This window comes from Nerophis lumbriciformis, linkage group LG26, assembly GCF_033978685.3.
Source record: "Nerophis lumbriciformis linkage group LG26, RoL_Nlum_v2.1, whole genome shotgun sequence".
NCBI lineage: Eukaryota > Metazoa > Chordata > Actinopteri > Syngnathiformes > Syngnathidae > Nerophis > Nerophis lumbriciformis.
The window spans coordinates 25225001-25250015 of NC_084573.2; the positions used below are offsets into that span (position 1 = coordinate 25225001).

The 25015-nt window shown below is 40.0% G+C and overlaps 1 protein-coding gene across 4 annotated transcripts in view; it reads right to left on the reverse strand.

The window, feature by feature from the left end:
- Positions 1-25015, reverse strand: part of lama2 (laminin, alpha 2) — a 498600-nt gene that overhangs the window by 224145 nt on the left and 249440 nt on the right. For all 4 annotated transcript variants that reach the window (XM_061987117.2, XM_061987118.2, XM_061987116.2 and 1 more), the window contains exon 21: positions 10964-11175. In XM_061987117.2, the coding sequence (XP_061843101.2) occupies positions 10964-11175 (212 nt within the window). The remainder of the gene's footprint in view (positions 1-10963; positions 11176-25015) is intronic.

Here is a 25015-nt window from a genome sequence, read left to right on the forward strand (position 1 = left end):
GGTCGATATTCTTCTCTTGATCATCTTCGGTGGCATAAGGGACGGTAGAAGCGGTGTGAGCCAAGACATCCAGGGGGTTTAGCTCGCTCGTTTGCGGGAACAAACTGCCGCCATTGCTTGCCGTGCTACCGAGGCCCTTTGTCCCTGAATAGCTCACACACTCCGGCAGATTCAATGGGGGTCTGGCGGCAGATTTCTTTGACTTTATCGTTGGAAATGCATCTTTCACATTCTTGCCATCTCTGTCGTAGCATAGCTTTCGTCGGTAAAGTGTGCGGAACAAACGACTGACCATTTCGTCGGCTTTTCCCACACCCTCGTATTTTGAACAAATTCCGTCCAATTTCTTGCCACTTTCGCATCTTTGGGCCACTGGTGCAACTTGAATCCGTCCCTGTTCGTGTTGTTACACCCTCCGACAACACACCGACGAGGCATGATGTCTCCAAGGTACGGAAAACAGTCGAAAAAACGGAAAATAACAGAGCTGATTTGACTCGGTGTTTGTAATGTGTTTGAGAAAATGGCGGATTGCTTCCCGAGAGCGAATAATAGAAAGGCGTTTAATTCGCCAAAATTCACCCATTTAGAGTTCGGAAATCGGTTAAAAAAATATATGGTCTATTTTCTGCAACATCAAGGTATATATTGACGCTTACATAGGTCTGGTGATAATGTTCCCCTTTAAAAACTCTTTGCATTATGGAAGAAAAATCCATAAATAAGCCGCACCATTTTATAAGCCGCAGGATTTAAAGTGTAGGAAAAAAAGAACGTCTTATAGTCCGGAATTTACGCCATTTATAAAAACAAACAAGTTTCAAAGAATTTCACTGTCAATAAAAACACAATATTGTACAATTCTATTTTAGACAGTGTCCAAATGTGAAATATTGTATACCCTTATAGGATAATTTGATGACTGTAATGCTCGTTCAACAGTCTATACTGTATCACATTTTGTAGTCTTTACAGTAGGAAGGGAATTGGAATTGACCACAGCATCAGTTGCTATGTAGAGTGGCGCTTTCCATCACTTTCAGAAAACTGCATTGCAAAACTATTAACACCCCCACCTAGGGCTGGGCGATATATCGACATACTCGATATATCGCGGGTTTGTCTCTGTGCGATATAGAGAATGACTATATCGTGATATTCGAGTATACGTTCTCACGCAATTGCTTTTAGCTGCGGGCATTACACGACAAGCTCTTCTCACTCTTTCTTGTCTCTCCTTCTCACAGAGACATAAAACAAGCGCACCTTTTTACATACATCACATACAATGTCATACGCCTTCGAGAGCAGAGAGGTAGCGGCATAGTAACGTTAGCTGTGGTGCTAGCAGTGCGGTGCGAGTGGTAATACGAGAGAAAGAAGATGCGAATCTGGTAACAAATGAAGGAAGAATTAATTCCCAAGAAAAACAGCACGGGATCCATCGTCTGGAGGTGGTTTGGCTTCAAGCGGGAATATGTCAAACATAGAACCGTAATATGTCAAGTATGCGGCAAAAGCGTACAAAAAGTAGAAGCTCTCCTAATGTAGCATCATTTGAAAAGTCACCCGCTAGAGAATGAAGAGTGTTTGAAACTCCACATGTCAACATCTCCGTTTGGTGCCACACCAACAAAATGACGAAGCAACCATTTTCACATCAACACCGTATGAAAAAAATAGTACATATAGTACAAAGAGATAACGCCCGCAGGAACCTACCACATAGCGAAGGACATACACTATTTGATTTCCTATTATGCAGCTCATTTTTATTTGACAGTTATTGAAATATCTTGTGTGACATCATGCACAAAAGTGCACCTTATTTGTTTTAAACTATTGTAGTGGCGTTCTGTACAAAAAGTGCACTTTAATTTCGCGTTGTGTTGATATGTCATCTTCGTGACATCATGCACAAAAGTGCAGTAATAGCTTGTTTTAAAATGTCTCTGACAATCTTGCACTTTCTGTTTTGAAATGACATGAATGTTTGTGCCACTGCTTAATAACTGTTTAATAAATACAGTTTTGGTAAATTGACTTAGTTGTGATTTCCCTCTCTGCATGAAAGTTTAAAATGAGCATATATTAATGCAGTGTAAACAAGAATGTTTTAATGTAGACACATAGAATCATCATACTGCTGTGATTATATGTATCAAGTGTTCATTCAAGGCTAAGACAAAATATCAAGATATATATCGTGTATCGTGACATGGCCTAAAAATATCGAGATATTAATAAAAGGCCATATCGCCCAGCCCTAACCCCACCCCTCTTCCTCTCACGCGAGATTCACTTAGGACTGAGGCCGTGCAAATACCTTCCCTTTTGTATATGATGAATGTTAGCTGCACTACATGATAAATGGGTTGATCATTCATTTACTGAATACACAACAAAAATAGATAATTGCTGCATTTGTAATTATATTTAACACTACCAATAATAATTATTATATGTTATACATATTTTATTACATTGAATTATGAAAAATATCTATATTGTTGTCACCGGAGGTAGTAATGCATTACATTTACTCTGTTACTCTGTTACATCTACTTGAGTAACTTTTTGGATCTTGTCCGAGTAATTTTAATGAAACATACTTTTTTTACTTGAGTATTTTTGTAAAGAAGAAACACAACTTTTACTCTTTTACAATGCGTTTCACTCTGATGGTTACATTTATTTGTATCATTGATCGTTACATTTATTTGTATCATTATTATGTTTATTTAGAATAGATTGATTACTGCTTGAAAATACTTATTATTTAAAATCCTGCCGGTCATACCGGGTACCGATTCACGTAAAATCCAATTCAGCAATATTACGGTACTTGGGTTGCGTGTGACATCACGCCTGATTGCCGACTTCGGCAGCACAGCCCAACTACTTCTAGGTAATGTTGAAAATGTTTTATGTCAACAAAGAAGTTGACTCTTAAAAACGCTTTAACGTAAGTTAAGAGTCCATTTTTCCAAGAATGCGCTAGCTTGATGCTAATATGCATTTGCTTTGCTATTGCTATGCTAGTGATTTTACATGACGATTTTTACACCTCCAAATGTGTTAATGAATACTACAACTAATATGCACATTACAATCACACAGCTAATGTGTAATAAGTACAATATTTACAGTATTAACACTTTTTAGGGCGCAACAAAAAACACACCACTATACATGTGACGTTTGGACTTGCAACTGTAATTGCAACTTAATGTCATACTTGCAAATGAGAGTCAGAAATGTGACATTGAAACAAGACAGCAGTTATTATAATAGACTCATTTTTAAATGTTCAAATAAAATAAAATAAAATAATTAGCAAAAACTAAGTATTTCATAACACACAAGTACAAAAAATTGGTATTGATTCCCCAGGGACCAGGAATCGGTACCGTATCGGTTCAAATGTGAACGGTACCATCCCTAAATGTCATTAATGGATAGTATTCTTTGCCTGATGGTTTTCCAAGTACAGTAGCATTTGTTCAGAAACAGAATATTTGTCTCCTAACTAGGGTCAAACATAATTATCACTGCAGTAATGATCCAGTGGAAAGCTCTCCAGTATTAACACAATATTCAGTGTTACAAAGTGGAAAATACTGACTGCAGTAAATCACGGTTTATTTTTAAACTAATGGGCTTCTTAACACAAGATGCCTTTTAGACGTTGGCATTGTCTATTTTGTTGACAGTGTTCCAAGTGGAAGAAAAACCCCTCAGCCTGGAGATTTTTTTTTCTTCCATTGCGATGACGGGGCTTTCAGGTGAAAATGGTTTAATAAAAAAATAAAAACACTGAGCTCGTTAATGTCACTTTCCTCACACACACAATCCTGTCAACAATAGCAGGTAGAAAACTGGGCCTGGTTGGCAGTGACTGTTTGGGTATTAAAATCCAGGGTAACACTTTAGTATGGGAAACATATTCCAAGTAAAATACTTAATTCAGAGTTATTTGGACACGAGGGGAACATTTCAGGGTTAGGAATAAGCAATAATTCTGATGTTATGGAGGGAAGACTCTTAGTTAATGGCTTACTAGTTGTATAATAAGGCCATGCAGAATAAGGCATTAATAAGTACTTAATAATGACTAATTAAGAGCCAATATGTTACTAATTTGCATGTTAATAAGCAACTAATTAATGGTGAATATGTGTTCCCCATACTAAAGTGTACAAAATCCCGTAATGGGTATCTCAAAGTCACATTCTTACGGGACACTATACAATTAAAGTAGTCAGCGTACAGCTTGGACAACGGCACGTACGAACGGTCTTGTGAAAATAAGTGAGTACATTTCACAGTGAACATGTTATCATGTGGATATTTAGTGTGATCAATATCGTTATCCAGCACTGCCTTAATCCTCTTAGATGTGGAATTCACCAGAGCAGCAGCAAGTTGTTACTGAAATAGTCTTCTATTCCTTCCGCCAAAGGTGGACTGGGAGACAAATTTAACCCTGAAATTTGTTTACTATTCGATAAGGGCGTCCCGATACAAAATTTTCACTTCTGATACAATGGAGCCTTTGTCCGATATTAAACCGATACGATATCAGTAGGAATTATATTTCATACTTTTATAATTTTTGAAGTGTGAAATGTTAGAAAAGGTTTGATGAAGTGAAATTACTCAAACAGCAATGGGAGGTATGCAAATACTAACATGATGACAAATGTATGCTTTTGAAGTAGAGTGCTAATATGTTTAGGCAACACCTTGTGATCACGATAATTCATTAAATTAAGCTCATGATGCAGTAAGTTAAATGATGCGGACACGTTTGTTACTGGATACTTTCGAACTGCCTTAGAGACTTTGTATGTGTAAGTAATATGCAACTATAATTATTTGATATTTTGTTTATATCGACAAATATGGTGATTTAGACTGCAATGGTGTTCAATCAAGGACACTTATTACGTATGTCTAGCTTGTGTGCTATTGTGTGCTTAGCTGTTGTGTAGCTGCTAGCTCCTAATAGCCTACCACATTTACCCAGCTTTGTTTCCAGCTATGCACAAGTAAAAGCACTGCTGGATATATCTGATACTGATTTTTGCTGATATCAATATCCGATTGGGGCACACCTATTATTCGACTCTTAACCTAAATTTATTTTGACGCATGTTTTGGAGTAATATAAATAAATACAGGGTGATGTAAAAAAACAAAAACAGATCCCATAAAAAATGATTAAATCCAACAAAGGTAGTAGCTTCAGTTTGTGTACGATTATTCCCATAACTTCGGGGTATTAAATATTTATATATATTTATTTATTTTAAATATATATTTATATATTATTTATATATATTTATTATTTATTTATGCACCTTATTGCTTTTTTATCCTGCATTATCATGAGCTTATGTAACGAAATTTCATTCTTATCTGTGCTGTAAAGTTCAAATTTGAATGACAATAAAAAGGAAGTCTAAGTCTAAGTCTAAGTTATCTTGGTCACATTGCATAAAAGCACGGTTTGGAAAATTACTTATAAAAAGTCATTAATTATAGTTTCTTGTTACTGTGCCAAAATAGTAATTAGTAACGGAATTACCCGTTAACAAATGTAATTTGTTACCGTTAAATATCTGGCATATGCAGTTGAAAGAGGTTTCATGAAAGTAGAGTGTGTGAGTGTGTACCTTTAAAAGGCGGTGCCTGTTGCTAAGTGACATCAGCCAACGAGCCAGACAAAGCAGCATTATCTCAGCTGCGCTTGTTAGCTCTTGCGGGACGGCAGCTCTGTTGAATCTTTTCACTCGATTGTGTTAGCGCTCGTTAATAAAGACATTGAATGTGCTTCGATTGTCTTTTTGTCGACAAACGAGGTATTGTAGGATTGCAAGTCTGTCACTTAAATCCATGACTTGTTCACTATTCCCAAAAAGTAGTAGTAGTGTGTGTTGTTTGCTGTGGGATGTTGCCTCTTCCTATTTGATATCAAGTTCATTTTAGTGTGGCACTGGTTTTTGCTTTCACTCGTAAAAAGATACGTAATATTGACAAAAAACCCCATCAAAGGTAGCGTGCCACTTTACATCAAACGTATCAGTAATGGCGTTGTAACATACGTAAATGTAATTAGATGACATGTTACTCGTAAAGGTAACTGTGTTAGTATTACCTACTGTAACTCCATTATTCCAAACACTGCATAAAAGACATGTTCTTTCTAAAATATGCTCCAAATTGGCATTGCAGCATTGAGGTCAAACGTGCAACTTTGTAAGATTTTAATTCATTTTTGATGGGTTCTGTTTGTTTAGGTCACAATGTACATATAGTAGACAAATAAACAGCCATCTTGACGGCCAGTCCGCCTCTCCCTTCCACTCATACACTTCTTCCGCTTTCCAAAAGAGGAAGCTCCACGGGGAATATATTGGATTCTGGAGACATTTTAGACCACTCTAACACCATCAGCTTCCTCAACAAGGCACTTGTCATCCTGGACGTGTGTTTGGGCTCCTTATGTTATGGAACACGAGTTTAACCAGGAGGGGCTTCAGAATGTCACAGTACATGTTGGAAATGGAATGAACCACAGCTCCCCAGTGCAAGTAGCATTCATGCAGCCCCTACCACCACCATGCTTCACTCGTGTTGCCCACTATTTGGACAATAGCAACTCTGTATTGAGTTATTGATCGTGGACAGTAAAGCTATAAAGTTGCACACAGGCTAACCTAAAGTGGGTCATTTCTATAGATTTACCGTCAATCTCAGACAATAAGCCACTACTTTTCCCCCACGCTTTGTACCCTGCGGATTATAAAACGGTGAGGCAAGTTTATGGATTTTTCTTTGCTGACGGCCATAATGCAAATAGTTGGAAAAAAAACAAGCAAATACACTGAACATCTGTGTTATTGTTTGTGCTATGGCACCATCTTTTGGATGAGTTTGCTCACTGCAGGCGCTGCCGTGCCCTGCTGTTTAGACTGAGCTTTAAACCGGAAGTACAAATGCGGTTCCGTCTTCTAGCCGTCCATAGCGTTTCTACTCTTATTAATTTTTCATTCATCACTCCAAGCAATGTTCATACGTTTTATAATATATCTAAAACATATCTTACTTACTAAACCGTCCCATGTGTGATGTCTGTAGGAGTGTTTTCATGCATATTTGTACATGCTATCACGTCATTAGCATTAGCTAACATGCTAACACTTTTACGAATGTCTGTGTTAGTATAATTACCTTACAATGGCATAAGATATAACACCTGGACAACAGTTATCACAATGAACTCATTTTTAAATGTTGCAATAAAATTATTTAAATGTATTATCAAAAACAATTATCGTAAGTTTCGGGCTATAAGCCTCTACTTTTTTCTTACACTTTGCACCCTGCGGTCTATACGACGGTGCGGCTAATTTACCGTATTTTTCGGAGCATAACTCGCTCCGGAGTATATGTTGCACTGGCCGAAAATGCATAATAAAGAAGAAAAAAAACATATATAAGTCGCACTGGAGTATAAGTCGCATTTTTTGGTGAAATTTATTTGATAAAACCCAACACCAAGAATAGACATTTGAAAGGCAATTTAGAATAAATAAAGAATAGTGAACAACAGGCTGAATAAGTGTACGTTATATGAGGCATAAATAACCAACTGAGAACATGCCTGGTATGTTAACGTAACATATTATGGTAAGAGTCATTCAAATAACTATAACATATAGAACATGCTATACGTTTACCAAACAATCTGTCACTCCTAATCGCTAAATCCAATGAAATCTTATACGTCTAGTCTCTTACGTGAATGAGCTAAATAATATTATTTGATATTTTACGGTAATGTGTTAATTTCACACATAAGTCGCTCCTGAGTATATGTCGCACCCCCGGCCAAACTATGAAAAAAAACTGTGACTTATAGTCTGAAATATATGGTATGGATTTTTCTCTGAAAACAGCCATAATAAAACTTTAAAAAACAACCAGGCAAATACACCTAGAAAGTGTTTTGTTTTTTGTGCTATGGCGCTATCTTATGGACGAGTTTGCTTACTGCATGTGTCCTTCCATTTACAAGTAGTGCTTTTTTGTTGTTTTTTCAACCAGTGTACCATGTTCATCTTTTAGCCGTCCATAAAGTTTCTACTCCAAGCAACGTTTTTAAGTTTTACAATATAACTAAAACTGTTTATATTTACTAAACCGTCCCATGTGTGATGTCTGTAGGAGTGTTTTCATGCATATTTGGACGTGCTATCGTAATGTAATGACGCTACCGTCGTTAGCATGAGCTAATATGCTAACACGTTTACGAGTGTCTGTATTAGTATTATTAAGGATAGGATAGGATAGACATTTATTTATCCCACAACGGGGACATTACGTTGTTGCAGTGCAGGTTTTTACATAAAGCGTAATGAAAAACAAAAACCTAGTATTATTTATACTGACCATATGTCCTCTTTTCCCCGGACATGTCCTCTTTTGCGGGGCTGTCCGGTCTGTCCGGGCGGGGTTTCTTAAATGCCTCAAATGTCCGGTATTTTGAGTTAGGGTTGCGTGTATTTTCAATGTACGTCCAGAGTTAAGAAAGGGTTAAATTGTGAAGGTGTGCACACGCAGCAACATTCGTGAGGGAGGGGCAGAGACAGAGAGCGAGAGAGCGAGGCAGTCAAGCAACAGACAGAACACAAGAGAGAAGCCGAAACGTAAATGCAACTTCACGGATGATTTGCGGGAAAAGTATCTGTGTTTTCGTCCTGGCCGTGACACATGGAAAGCAGAATGCACTGTGTGCAAAGCAGGAACGTATGTATCTGTGGCAAATAAAGGGGCCAACGATCTACAAGCCCATATCCACACTACAAAGCACAAAACAGCTGTGCAGGGCGAGAGGTTGTCTCCTGTTTTTTGTTTGAATTTAATTAACTTGTTTTGAGGCATTATTTATGTTTAGATTATATACAAGAGGTTATTTTGAATATTTCTACCTCTGCACTTTTTTTTCCAAAACTGTGAATGTTACAGAATATAAGTGTGACTTATTTTGTTATACTGTCAACCAGTGTTGGCGTTAACGCACTTTTTGTGTCTTTTTAACGCATTGAAATCAGAAAGGACGCAGATTATTATTTTCTTTTTTTCTTTTTTTTTTTTTACCATTTGTGGCCCACAGCTAATGTTTTAAAGGCCCACGGCACATTCTAAAAATACTATTAAAATAAACAAAAACATAACAAAAGTGACATAAAAAAGCTTAAAGGTGAAATGTAATTTAGAAACAGTTGCAATGTTGACTAATAAAACAAAGCTGTTTTTTTTCTTCTTTCAAACGGTCATTGCTCAAAATATAATATTGAATCAAAATCAATGTTATTAGGAATTATTGACCTATCAAAAGTTCCGATTACTTCACATCAAATATTCCACTTTGAAAAATATTTTTGGTGGAAGATTTTGCATATTTTGTGTGTTTGCCATAAAAAACATAGTTTTGTTTGACAAAAAAGGGCGGAAAACAAACAAACAAAAAAACAACATAAAAAAACTAAAACATTTTGATATGAGGGATAGATCTGAAGTTGATGTAGACTCCAGGGATTTAAGCGTTAAATATAAAATGTATGTATGCCCTGGCACACCATTATCATCATTTCATGACCCAAGCAAAACACTTTTTACACTTTTATACTGAAATAAATACACCTACAACTTATTAAATAAAAACATAGAAAAAACTACCAGCAGTGGTAAAGTTCAGATCCATGAAGGAAAGAAGAAAGTAAATGAGTGTTTATAACTATATACATTTACATATGTATACACATTTGTCTTCTTTTGTATTATCTTTTTTAATGAATTAAGTAATGTTTATGACAACCTTTTTCCAAAACACAATATAGAATGTGGGATATAACAGGATAATGCATACATTTGTCATTTGTTGTCAAAACGCTTACAAAAAAAGTGAGACCCCAAAAATGTACTGTGGGACCCCATTTTTATGACTTGATGGGGTCCCTGGGACCTCATTTTGAAAATTCCTAGCGCCAACACTGTTGTCAACAGAGGAGAAAAAAATGCTTTATTTAAATAAATATATTATTTATAAAGCAAGTTCGAGTATCATTGGCAAATTTTCACCTAGTCCCGGCTTTGGCGTGCTGCCCGCCTTGGCACGCATATATGTGTCCTCTTTTTGGGATTTCAGAATATGGTCAGCCTAGTATTATTGTTTCAGTTTCACAAATTCCTCAGTAAATTCACCAAAACGTCACCGTGGAGTTATTTAGTCTGTTTAGTTGATTGGAGAGCTAGCGGGTCCATGACAATGACTTCTATTTTGTTTGATCCTCTGTTTTACTGCCGTGTTACAGACACCGTTTGGAAACAATTAAGGTATGCAAATAAATATTTATAACATTTTTCTGCGTAAATAACTAATTTCACAATGTATATATCTGCCGCTTATAGTCCCATGCGACTAATATTTTTCTTTAAAAATGTAGTCCGGAAAATACGGTATGCCTTTGATCAAAATGATTGCTAAAAGGAAAGTATTTTTGTGAATTACTGTATTGATGGTGCCTTCAACTTGCATTTCATTTAAATCCATCCATCCATCCATTTTCTACCGCTTGTCCCTTTTGGGGTTGCTGGAGCCTATCTCAGCTGCATTCGGGCGGAAAGTGGCGTACACCCTGGACAAGTCGCCACCTCATTGCAGGGCCAACACAGATAAACAGACAACATTCACACACTAGGGCCAATTTAGTGTTGCTAATCAACCTATCCCCAGGTGCATGTCTTTGGAGGTGGGAGGAAACCGGAGTACCCGGAGGGAACCCACGCAGTCACGGGGAGAACATGCAAACTCCACACAGAAAATCGGATTGAATATAGGATCGAACCCAGGATCTTTAAATAAATAGTTCAAATAGTACACATTAATACTTACAGCGGCAGTTCCTCGCCGTGATGGCGTCGCCAAAGTAACCTTCATCGCAACTGTCGCATGTCACGCCGCCGTACCCTTGGCGACAGTGCAGACACTGGCCTGTGATTGGATCACAGCTGCCAGGTGTAGTCAGGTCCAGGTTACCATGGCAATCGCAGGGCTGGCAGGAGCTCCCCGGGACGGCGGGTTGGCCGTAATACCCGTTGGCACACCTAGGAGGCAGCATGGAGACAGATTAGCTGTCAGCTGTGTTGACTTCTAACCGACAAATTCAGGTTTTGCATTTTGATTGGTTTAATGCGAGCGAGTACGAGGGCACACGAGTGCGGGACAAGTGTCCATTGTACCGCGTTTCCAATATTTGTTCCTTCTCATTTGCTTTATAATTAAAGGGAGTCTGAGAGTGCCATGACACAATCAGCAGGAAGGACGCAGTCGAGGCTAAAAGGGGAAATTGAGACGAAATAAGAAAGGACAAGTGATATTGAAAAGTGAGAGGAGCGTGAGAAGAAGACGAGGGGGAACGGGTCTTCAGATTGGAGAGAGAATTGAGTTTGGAGAGGAAAAGGACAAAGAGGGGAGAAGAGTCAAGAGCAACCAGCCATTATTACCACTGACCCTCCATGGTACTCAATTGAGCAGGATTATTAGCTTTTGGGGGTGTGTGTGCGTGTCGCCTTCAAACATTAGGACTTTGTGTTTGTCTTATATCTTATTATTATATTCCATTTCATTCTATTCTCTCTTGGTTTTCTAGTTTTCATTTCAAAAGAACCCCAAAGGAAGTCAGAGTATTTATAGTAAGAGGAAGAGGGGGGCCTAAACCTACTTGGAACCCTCTGAGGCCTCGTTTACACTAAACCGGATAAGGTTATCCAGGGTAAATTCCACCTAACCTTATCCGTGTCCACCCACAACAATGCCACCGTTTAAGAACCCCGCCCCCCTCTGTCCGCCGGCGCAACGCGACCTAGTACACATGCGCAGAAAATGCACATGTCAATAGTCACCTTCAACGTTGCTTTGTGTGCAAGATCTTAAATTTAACTTATCTGAACAATATCCAGCGTTGTGGTATTTCAATTAACTGGAATCCAGTGTGCTGTGGGGCCCTATTGTAGTGAATCACACCTGAGACATCATAAATTAATCAAATCTTTATTAGACACGTAAACAATGTGATAAAAAACATTTAACATGAATCAATCTCGGGATCTAGATATCTGGTCAGGACCATCCTCACTCTTTTGCCTTCACCTTCATTGTCCATTCCTTTTTAGTGACTTTATATACTCTGGACCAAGACGTTGAGTCCGCGACATACATGGCGGACAACAACTGATACAGTCTGCTTTGCCAGTCCAAATGCATTTGCCGTTTTCCTCGACGGCCAGGTAATACAAAGCACTCGCTACCTTTTTTATCACATCCACGGGAGCTCGCATTCTCGTTGTCTCTCCTTCAACAAATGGACAAAGTTTTTCGCTAAGTAGCATCACAGCTGACCCGCCCGGACATTGGAAAGTTCTCTTGCCGTCTGAGAAGTGTTGTATCCCAAATAGCTGCAATCACTTTCTCTTAAGGTATTCATGTGTGATTTCCACAAGCGTCTGTACATGTAGAGGAAGGAGAAACAAAGGCATGTCTGGATGACTCGCCTCCATATTTCCAGTGGTTAGCTCTGAGCTACGAAACCGCTTTGTTATGAAGCTGGCTGTGGCGCGTTCTTTCTGACGTCACTTCCTGTGTGGGCGGGGTCTTTCTGGCGTCACTTCCTCTCCAAACTCACTTTGTAAACGATCAATGAGTCGATACAAAGCTAAGTGCCGGAGATTCAAGAATTACACGGCTGACTTACCCAAGAATTACACGGCTGACTTACCCGTGTAAAATTTGTCCGAGGACGGGGACCTAAGAGGTTAAATAATTATTCGTTTAAGGGGTTAACCGACTTTGTGTAAACATGGCAATAGTGGACGGGAAGTTGGCATTTTGCATGACTGGTAAGATGGCCTCCTCTCTGAGCTGCCACCTTACCGTGGTAGAGGAGTTTGCGTGTCCCAATGATCCTAGGAGCTATGTTGTCCGGGGGTTTCTATGCCCCCTGGTAGGGTCTCCCAAGGCAAACTGGTCCTAGGTGAGGGATCAGACAAAGAGCAGCTCGAAGACCTCGATGAAGAACACAAACCAAGGACCCAGATTTCCCTCGCCCGGACGCGGGTCACCGGGGCCCCATCTCTGGAGCCAGGCCCGGAGGTGGGGCACGATGGCGAGCGCCTGGTGGCCGGGCCTGTCCCCATGGGGCCCGGCCGGGCACAGCCCGAAGAGGCAACGTGGGTCCCCCCTCCAATGGGCTCACCACCCATAGCAGGGGCCATAGAGGTCGGGTGCAGTGTGAGCTGGGCGGCAGCCGAGGGCAGGGCACTTGGCGGTCCGATCCTCGGCTACATAAGCTGGCTCTTGGGACGTGGAACGTCACTTCGCTGGGGGGGAAGGAGCCTGAGCTAGTGCGTGAGGTGGAGAAGTTCCGGCTAGATATAGTCGGACTCACTTCGACGCACAGCAAGGGCTCTGGAACCACTTCTCTTGAGAGGGGCTGGACTCTCTTCCACTCTGGCGTTGCCGGCAGTGAGAGGCGACGGGCTGGGGTGGCAATTCTTGTTGCCCCTCGGCTCAAAGCCTGCACGTTGGAGTTTAACCCGGTGGACGAGAGGGTAGCTTCCCTCCGCCTTCGGGTGGGGGGACGGGTCCTGACTGTTGTTTGCGTTTACGCGCCAAACAGCAGCTCAGAGTACCCACCCTTTTTGGATTCACTCGAGGGAGTACTGGAGAGTGCTCCCCCGGGTGATTCCCTCGTTCTACTGGGGGACTTCAACGCTCATGTTGGCAGCGACAGTGAAACCTGGAGAGGTGTGATTGGGAAGAATGGCCGCCCGGATCTGAACCCGAGTGGTGTTCTGTTATTGGACTTTTGTGCTCGTCACAGATTGTCGATAACAAACACCATGTTCAAACATAAGGGTGTCCATATGTGCACTTGGCACCAGGACACCCTAGGCCGCAGTTCCATGATCGACTTTGTAGTTGTGTCATCGGATTTGCGGCCTCATGTTTTGGACACTCGGGTGAAGAGAGGGGCGGAGCTTTCTACCGATCACCACCTGGTGGTGAGTTGGCTGCGATGGTGGGGGAGGATGCCGGACAGACCTGGCAGGCCCAAACGCATTGTGAGGTTTTGCTGGGAACGTCTGGCAGAGTCTCCTGTCAGAGAGAGTTTCAATTCCCACCTCTGGAAGAACTTTGAACATGTCACGGGGGAGGTGCTGGACATTGAGTCCGAGTGGACAATGTTCCGTACCTCTATTGTCGAGGCGGCCGATTGGAGCTGTGGCCGCAAGGTAGTTGGTGCCTGTCGTGGCGGTAATCCTAGAACCCGTTGGTGGACGCCGGCGGTGAGGGATGCCGTCAGGCTGAAGAAGGAGTCCTATCGGGTTCTTTTGGCTCATGGGACTCCTGAGGCAGCAGACAGGTACCGACAGGCCAAGCGGTGTGCGGCTTCAGCGGTCGCGGAGGCAAAAACTCGGACATGGGAGGAGTTCGGGGAGGCCATGGAAAAAGACTTCCGGACGGCTTCGAAGCAATTCTGGACCACCATCCACCGCCTCAGGAAGGGGAAGCAGTGCAGTGTCAACACCGTGTATGGTGGGGATGGTGCTCTGCTGACCTCGACTGCGGATGTTGTGGATCGGTGGAGGGAATACTTCGAAGACCTCCCCAATCCTACCAGCACGTCTTCCTATAAGGAAGCAGGGCCTGGGGAATCTGTGGTGGGCTCTCCTATTTCTGGGGATGAGGTTGCCGAGGTAGTTAAAAAGCTCCTCGGTGGCAAGGCCCCGGGGGTGGATGAGATCCGCCCGGAGTTCCTTAAGGCTCTGGATGTTGTGGGGCTGTCTTGGTTGACAAGACTCTGCAACATCGCGTGGACATCGGGGGCGGTACCTCTGGATTGGCAGACCGGGGTGGTGGTTCCTCTCTTTAAGAAGGGGAACCGCAGGGTGTGTTCCAACTATCGTGGGATCACACTCCTCAGCCTTCCCGGTAAGGTCTATTCAGGTGTACTGGAGAGGAGGCTACGCCGGATAGTCGAACCTCGGATTCAGGAGGAACAGTGTGGTTTTCGTCCTGGTCGTGGAACTGTGGACCAGCTCTATACTCTCGGCAGGGTCCTTGAGGGTGCATGGGAGTTTGCCCAACCAGTCTACATGTGCTTTGTGGACTTGGAGAAGGCATTCGACCGTGTACCCCGGGAAGTCCTGTGGGGAGTGCTCAGAGAGTATGGGGTAACGGACTGTCTTATTGTGGCAGTTCACTCCCTGTATAATCAGTGTCAGAGCTTGGTCCGCATCGCCGGCAGTAAGTCGGACACGTTTCCAGTGAGGGTTGGACTCCGCCAAGGCTGCCCTTTGTCACCGATTCTGTTCATAACCTTTATGGACAGAATTTCTAGGCGCAGTCAGGGCGTTGAGGGGATCTGGTTTGGTGGCTGCAGGATTAGGTCACTGCTATTTGCAGATGATGTGGTCCTGATGGCTTCCTCCGGCCAAGATCTTCAGCTCTCACTGGATCGGTTCGCAGCCGAGTGTGAAGCGACTGGGATGGGAATCAGCACCTCCAAGTCCGAGTCCATGGTTCTCTCCCGGAAAAGGGTGGAGTGCCATCTCCGGGTTGGGGAGGAGATCTTGCCCCAAGTGGAGGAGTTCAAGTACCTCGGAGTCTTGTTCACGAGTGGGGGAAGAGTGGATCGTGAGATCGACAGGCGGATCGGTGCGGCGTCTTCAGTAATGCGGACGCTGTATCGATCCGTTGTGGTGAAGAAGGAGCTGAGCCGGAAGGCAAAGCTCTCGATTTACAGGTCGATCTACGTTCCCATCCTCACCTATGGTCATGAGCTTTGGGTCATGACCGAAAGGACAAGATCACGGGTACAAGCGGCCGAAATGAGTTTCCTCCGCCGAGTGGCGGGGCTCTCCCTTAGAGATAGGGTGAGAAGCTCTGTCATTCGGGGGGAGCTCAAAGTAAAGCCGCTGCTCCTCCACATCGAGAGGAGCCAGATGAGGTGGTTCGGGCATCTGGTCAGGATGCCACCCGAACGCCTCCCTAGGAAGGTGTTTCGGGCACGTCCGACCGGTAGGAGGCCACGGGGAAGACCCAGGACACGCTGGGAAGACTATCTCTCCCGGCTGGCCTGGGAACGCCTCGGGATCCCCCGGGAGGAGCTGGACGAAGTGGCTGGGGAAAGGGAAGTCTGGGCTTCCCTGCTTAGGCTGCTGCCCCCGCGACCCGACCTCAGATAAGCGGAAGAAGATGGATGGATGGATGGATGGTAAGATGGCGAGTGGAAAAGATTAGGGTCATAAATTAGGATCGTGTAAAAACATTAATTTTTTAATTTGATTTGCGCTTGGAGTCCTGGGGCCTCATGTATTCACTTTGACCTTTTTCACAGCAAAGTTGAGATGAATCAAGAGTGAACTGAACATGGAAATGTGCGGTGCCTCACGCCAACTTCAGGCTTCACGTGCGCACATTTCCACAGGCCGTGGCTATTTTAGCGGCTTGATTTCAACAATGCAAAAGATCGAGGCAAGGACACAGAATTCACTTTTTCGTCAATGCGTTAATTACTTAATTACTTGGCTACCATTTTGCCACCTATTGCTGTCACAATGTGTTCCTGTGACTCCAGCACCAGCGTGGCACATTAATGGCACTGGAGTCAATGGAGGATCGGCCCGCCTTTGTGTCGTGTACAGATGCTACCGCAAGTAGCTCTCCTGGGTTGTAATAATAAATTGAGCAATCAAACAAGAGTCTAAGTCTTTCGTGTATTTTTTGACATGCTGGCATGTTTAAATTCAAAAGATTTCAAACCAAATATCACACAATTTTTACATGAAACTAATCTGGCTGTGAGCAGGCTATTGTATGAACACATTTTGCTGTAAATGACACAAATTATCATTTTATTAAGGGTAATCAGTCACCCACCTCTTTTAAAGTTTTACGTATCTTTTCAAACGAGGTGCAGCACCACTTTATCACCAATCCTGTTTTGGACACATCTATCTTTCTCCTAACCTTCTTCCTAATCTAGTACCACTTATTTCTCATGTGTTCTTGTGTGCGGTTGTCCTAATCCACAGCGTTGAAAGCCTCGCACAATTTAGCCCACTCAACCGTCTTTCGTTCGCCGGAAACGCCAGAGGACAGCGTGCCAAAAGTTATATTTTCACTTCAGCAAGTAGCACCTCCAACTCCTTGTCAGTGAGTTCCTTCATTTTTGCCGTCTTGCATATTATAACTCCGACACATGGCTAATTTAAATATGATTTGCAAATTTAAATTAGGGCGTGGACAGAGAGTGGCGAGCCACTCCAACATGTGCGCTCAATTCCACGTTGATTGGGATGTACAAAAGAAATGTGCTTGGATTAATGAGTGCTGGACTTTAATACATTGGATTTGAGCGTACACCATTTTTCTAAGTCGGATATCCACGCAACTCTTAATACATGAGGCCCCAGAACAGTCAACATTGTTGGACAGAGTAGCCCTGAAAGGGGACCTATGATGGTTTCAATCTACATTTAAAACACTTGCTTGTGGTCTCTCTATAGCTTGTATTAAGTTGTGTTTTAAACTGGTCCCAAAGGTAAGTTGTTATTGTCCAATAATAAGATAATCAAATACACAGGTTTTTATTTAGTCATGTTTTTATTTTAAACATTCAATATTAATTAATTTCATCATATTATTATTAATATTCTTTATGTGTTTATTTAAAAACATTTATATTTGTGGAAGAATTATGAGGAGAATATTAAAGAAAAAAAATATATTTTTAAAGTCTAATCAATAGGGCTGTGAATCTTTGGGCACCACACGATTCGATTCTTGAGGATAACGATTCAAAACAATTCTCGATTTAAAATCAATACTTTTCAATAAAATTGGGTGCAAGTTCTATGATCAACTACTTTCCTCCATAAAATAGATAAACACCTGTGATACATTTCTATTACTTAAAAGAAAACTGGTTTTGTTGAATAAAATCATACCCAAACATTTAATAAAGTCAAATACAAATAGGGCAACAGGAGAAGTATCCAACACTTCTCTTTTCTAAGGTAAATCTGTGCAGCAGATATGATCATCTACATCAACAATATGATTTGCATGAGTGGCTGGACAGGACAGATAAAAAAAATAAAAAATAAAAAAATAAAAAAAATATATATATATATATATTATTTTTTTTAATCAATTAAGAATCGTTTCAAAAAAGAACCACGATTCATTCAAATTGTTTTTTTTTACACCCTTAGTAACCAACCAAAGCTGTATATATATATTTTTTTCTGGATATTCTTGGGTGTAAAATGTCTGTAAAGTTTCCACATTACAAATGAAATCACGCCCCATGCTTTCCAAAAGTATCATAGCTTATATTTTAAAAATCTACACTGTTTAAATAAATATCTTGAAGTCGTCACCGCTTTTTTCTTTTGCAGACACGGTCGAATATAAACTTAACCTATAGATTCACCCGGTCATAACAATGGGTACACCTGCAAACTCTCAGACCATTTCAGACTGCATAAAAAAAAAGCTGATTTTAGCAGCATTTATGTCACTGCGTGTTACGCGTCAGCGTTATTATGCACATTCGGTCTTTAGATGAAAATAACACTTGATCCTACATTTTTTTGGCAGGAGTTTGTCCCCCTCTGGTTGAGAGCTTGACTTATTGTCTAAATAAGTACGTCCAACTTGCTCTGATGTCACAATGTAGCCAGACTGCAAAATCCCGCTAACAGAGGCAGTCAAAAGTGAGGTACCCTAATATGTAAAAAAAAAAAATTAAACGACATACATTTGAAAGAAAAGTTATTCGATAAAAATATAGATATACATAAGTGGCATAAACTGTTCCTTAAGTGGAGGTGTTTATTTATTTGAACGCACCCAGGAATGGATTGAGAAATGGCGTCCATTATAGTGGAAGCCTCTATTGATGTTTTGAAGTTACATTAAATGAACGGTGATTACTAACATTTATAATAACAATGTTGGAAATAGCACCATCAAAATAGATGACCTTTAAAGAAGCTCTAACCATTTTTTTCCCCAACTCGTGCAATCAAGCCAGCCACCCTTAAAATTTGGATTCTGACCTTTCTGGTAAATTAAACCGTAATGGCCCAGAGCATGTTAGCAAGGACATTTAGCCAATTTATCCGTCAGTTGACACAGTTTACAAAGACAGAAGGTACATTTGACAACTTTACCTGGGGTAGATCCTCCTGATGCTGCTGGAAGAACATGTATTTTCTCCTACTCTTGAGGTCAAAAGAACATTTTATAAACACAAAATACATTTGTGCTAGTTTGTGTTTTTTTTTTTTTTTACAAACCAACTTTTTTTCTTTGATCTACACCTGTCTCCTTGTTTCAAATCCATTTGAAGGAAAACATTTTTTAGCCAAAATGGGGGAAATGTGCATTTCTATAACATCTGACTGTCTGCGAGGCCGTGAAAGTGTAACGGCTGAGTCCTGACTGGTGATTGGGTGGGCGCTGTGTTGTGTTTTGCAGCCCCAAACTATTTCTCATTAATATACTAAAATAAAAACATGTTTTCACCATTTTTTGATCAAATAAATGATGTGCATTCAGATAAAAAAAACAAACAAACATATTGCAGAACATTCTAATAATAAAATGTTAATAAAATAAAATACAAATTAATTGAATAAATAAAAAAATTAAAAAATAGTGGGTCCATTTAAAAGTCCATATGAATTATGCAAGCAAATAAAAGTGTTATTAATCCAAAATCAAGTGTGCTTAATCGGATTTAAAGAAATATATAATTTGACAGCACTACAATAAATTAATATACTGTACTTTAATGGTAATCTATATATAGTAAACCTGGATTTTTTTCATGATAAGTAGGTATTCTTTAAAGAAACAAATCTCACCTCATCAGGGGATTTTATAATGATAGGATCTTATGTTGGTGCTCAAAAATTAGATTCACATTTGAATCACAATTCATTTTTATTGCAAAATTTTAAAATTATTTATAATAGGATTAAATAAGTAAAATAAATAAAATAAAAGATAAAACAATAGTTTTCAAGATTCAATTTTAATATACAGTATTTCAAAGACTTAATAAAAAAAAGAGACGTGCTTAATTGCTGCGTGTCTATGTCATACGTTGCAGCTAAGAGAACATTTTGTAACCTGTTTTAAAAGGTTTTATTATAATTTTCCTAAATATATTCATGCACCTGGGAATAGGTTGATTGGCAACACTAAATTTGCCCTAGTGTGTGAATGTTGTCTATCTGTGTTGGCCCTGTGATGAGGTGGAGACTTGTCCAGGGTGAACCCTGCCTACCGCCCAAATGCAGCTGAGATAGGCTCCAGCACCCCCCGCGACCCCATAAGGGACAAGCAGTAGAAAATGGATGAATGAATATTGATTCTGAATCGAATTATCACCCCAATAATCAGGTTTCAAGATTCTCACTCTCGGATCTTAATAGCTAAAAAGTAAGGCAACATTTGTAAAGATCAAACATTTCTTCAAGTCTTAGCAAAAGATGTGCAGGCTCTTTGTAATATTTAGCTTTTTTTATTCTTTACAGAATGAAACAAACCGACGGGCCAAGCACACTGCAGCGTAAAAAAAAGTCTAAAGGATTTTGGCCTGAAAGCACCTTGAAATTTCACAGGCCGTGGAAGTATTGTAACCTTTGATTTGCTTTTCAGAGCTTTAGTGGAAGAAAATGATTTACGTTAAAACTGGTGCTTTCTGAAATTCAAGGTTGTGTGCAGTCAATTCTGAACTCACACAATGCAAAGAATCTGCAGCTTTAATAGAGACTTGACTGCGGATGTTCCAATCAGGGGATTTATGCTGCCGATTCCAATACCGATCAATACGATCTGATGTACTAATTTTACTAAATGACACGTTAATGGTATGTAACAGGTAACATTGAATGGTATGTAATGTAACGGTAATGTTTTTCACCGTATTAATGCTTGATACTTGATAATGATAATTTAAATACTAAGAAATGCAGTTTATTTCCTATAGTGGGGGTGAATATTATTAAAGAGGAGACACTGTGTAAGGAGATACACAATTAACTGCTAGCTCGTCAACTAGGGGACTAAAAATAAAGCCAGCCAGATGGAATCAGCGTTTTGGATCGCCATTAAAAGGCATTACTTGGCAATCACATACGATACTGATCAAAGGCCGATCGATTGACACATCCCTAGACTTGACCAATACCCGATAAAAGCGTTTCACATTGACCAGAAGTTAGCATTTTATTTTTTTTGCCTTTCGTTTTTCAGCGGTGTACTGGAGAAGAAGAAGTGATGCCACGCCCGGTTGCCGCACTTCGGCACTTGGTGATCACTCCAGCAGCACTGAGAGCGGACTCAGCCAAACTACCTTGAGGAAATGTCACAATTTTCAATGCCAACAGAGAAATTAACAAAAAAAACAAACGCTCAAATATAAGTAAAGTAAGGCTCCACTTTCTTCAAAAATGCACTAGCTTGATGCAAATATACATTGGCTTGGCTATTGACTTTCTACTTATTAGCACAGGGGTTTCCAAACTTTTTGACTTGGGGGCCAGATTGGGCCAAAAAGATTTGGTTGAGGGCCAAAAGCCAACTGCATGTAAACTATATATATATATATATATATATATATATATATATATATATATATATATATATATATATATATATATATATATATATATATATATATATATATATATATAATGGCTATATAATTAATAATTAGTATAATAGGATATTAAGAGTATGTGAAAGTTCGACTTCTACTTTGTTTACTCCTTTGACAACCTCAAAGTTTTGTAATCAATCAGAAATATCAAGCAGCTGAAATGTGTGGAGAGTGTTTTGCATTTTACCCATAAAGCTTTGTAATGGTTTCAAATGGGTGTAATTTTGATTTTATTATGGTGCATGGACATTTTTTATAATATCTACAAAGTTCAGTGAGCAGGTTGTTTTATGTATGTATGTTTTATGACCATGTCTGTTGACATTTTGTGTTGGTTGGATTTTTTTTTGCACCATGACTGGGGATAGGTTGATTGGCAACACTAAATTGGCCCTAGTGTGTGGATGTGAGTGTGAATGTTGTCTGTCTATCTGTGTTGGCCCTGCGATGAGGTGGCGACTTGTCCAGGGTGTACCTCGCCTTCCGCCCGATTGTAGCTGAGATAGGCTCCAGCGCCCCCCGCGACCCCAAAAAAGGGAATAAGCGGTAGAAAATGGATGGATGGATGGACTAAGAAATCTTGTTTGCATTGGGTCATAAGTCAATGCTTCTAAATTGAAGACGTCGTCTGGCCCCCGGGCCGTAGTTTGGACACCTCTGGATTAGCATTAGCAATTTGAACACCTAAGAATTTCATAATGAAAACTACAACTAAGATGCATGTTACAATCAAACAGCTAGTGCGTAATAAGTACCGCATTTTTTGGAGTATAAGTCGCACCGGAGTATAAGTCGCACCTGCAGAAAATGCATAATAAAGAAGAAAAAGAACATATATAAGTCGCACTGGAGTATAAGTCGCATTTTTTGGGGAAATGTATTTGATAAAACCCAACACCAAGAATAGACATTTGAAAGGCACTTTAAATTAAATAAAGAATAGTGAACAACAGGCTGAATAAGTGTACGTTATATGAGGCATAAATAACCAACTGAGAACGTGCCTGGTATGTTAACGTAACATATTATGGTAAGAGTCATTCAAATAACTATAACATATAGAACATGCTATACGTTTACCAAACAATCTGTCACTCCTAATCGCTAAATCCTATGAAATCTTATACGTCTAGTCTCTTACGTGAATGAGCTAAATAATATTATTTGATTTTTTACGGTAATGTGTTAATAATTTCACACATAAGTCGCTCCTGAGTATAAGTCGCACCCCCGGCCAAACTATGAAAAAAACTGCGACTTATAGTCCGAAAAATACGGTACTATACTTACAGTATAAGGCGCAACATCAAAAAAACAACATAAACTATACACTACTGCCATCTAACGTCTTGGACTTGCAACTGTAATTGCAATTTGGTGTCATATTTGATTATATTATGATAAAACAATATATGGACCACAGTTATCATAATCGGCTCATTTTTAAAAGTTCTAATAAAAAACAATTGTTATTAACACACACAAAAGTACCAAAAATTGGTACTATTGAGTACCGATATTAATTCCCAGGTACTTAAAATTGGTAATGTATTGGTTCAAATATGAACAGTACTATCCCTAGTTTTCATACATTGTTTTTTATTGTTTACAAATGTAATGTTAATTAACTCTGTTGTACAGGCAGGGTCCACATGTACAATGGTGTTGTTCGCAACCTGTTTTCCAGTAACACACAACTGCAAACAAACTGTTTAAACCCAGCCTGTTAACTACTTTGTTCATATCGTCTACTGTTGGGTTCCAACGACAACACAGTTGGATTCCCACTAAATAGTCCGCCCACACTTTCAGCGGCCTTCCATATTTGTCAGTGCTGGGTGATGCCAGTCAAAGTGTGGAATGGCACTGAGCAAATTCGCCTCGCCCTGTGGCTGACGGAGTTTATAAAAAGATTAATAAGCAGACTTAGACATTTTTGCTGTGGAAAGCATGGCCAGGCATGCAGACTATGCAGGCCTACGAGCTCTGGGGCCCATGTGTCCACTACAGCGCCTCCCTTTCAAATGGCAACATAGCAACAGACAGCCAAACAAAAACATTGAACAGAATTGTGAGAAGTAAAGTCATTCTTTAAAATGATTTTAACATGGTTTTTAATAGCAAAAATACATGTTTTAAGACTCTAACTCAGGGCTCTTCAATGTTTTCCAGGCTAAGACCCGCCAAACCTCCTACTTATACATCTTGTACCCAATTGTGTTTTAAATTAAACTAATCCTAACATACTCACAGTAGTTATGTAATTTTAAGATATTCATAGACTATAGTATAGCACTGCTAATAGCTAGCTGGTAACTATAGTGCGAATGGCTTGCTGTCAACTTGCAACTTTAGCACTTATGCTAAAATTATTAGAATACAACAGTATCATTTTTTATTCATGTTTTTATTTCATACCTGCAAGGTAGATTAAATGGTCATCAGGGGTGTGAATCTTTGGGCACCCAAAGGTTCGATCCAATTCCATATTTCTGGCGTGACGATTCGATTCAGAATCGATTCTCGATTCAGCATGGTTCTCACAATGTATTATTTGGTATAATAACTATAGTGAAACTTTTTCAAAACAGGTTAAAAAAGCTTATTTTGGTTGCATAAAGATAGGCTTTAAAGGTATTTCTAAAATTGTATTCTTATTTTAAAAAATCGAATCGCGATAAATAAGAATTTAGATGCAAGTTGATTTGTTGTGCACCCCTGATGGCCATGTCGCTGCCATTTATAAACCAATGTTCTTGTTTATTTAAAGACGTTTACATTTCTGGGAAAATTGCAAGTGGAATACTAACAACAAAAATTCACGTGCCTCTTGCAGTACGTCTGCGGACTCCCTCGGGATTGCAGACCTCCTTTTAAAGACCCCTGCCTTATCCCATTTCTCATATTTCCGGAAAATGTCATCAAAATGCGCCCATAACTTTTATGTTATGTTGTAACCTAAAAGACATACAAATTAATAAATATTTTAAAGATAATTAAGTAAATAGAAATTTCCCATGAATACAGTATATGACAGTTTTCTAGAGTGCCTGCTGGTCTCAGACTGTTGCAAGAATTTTGACATACGCTTGTTAAAACAAAAATGTCTTTAAATTACAATTTTAAAAATGTACCTTTTTTTTTTTTTTTTTACTTGTACAATGCTACGTCAATTATTGATGGGGTTATTATCAAAGTAGGGACGC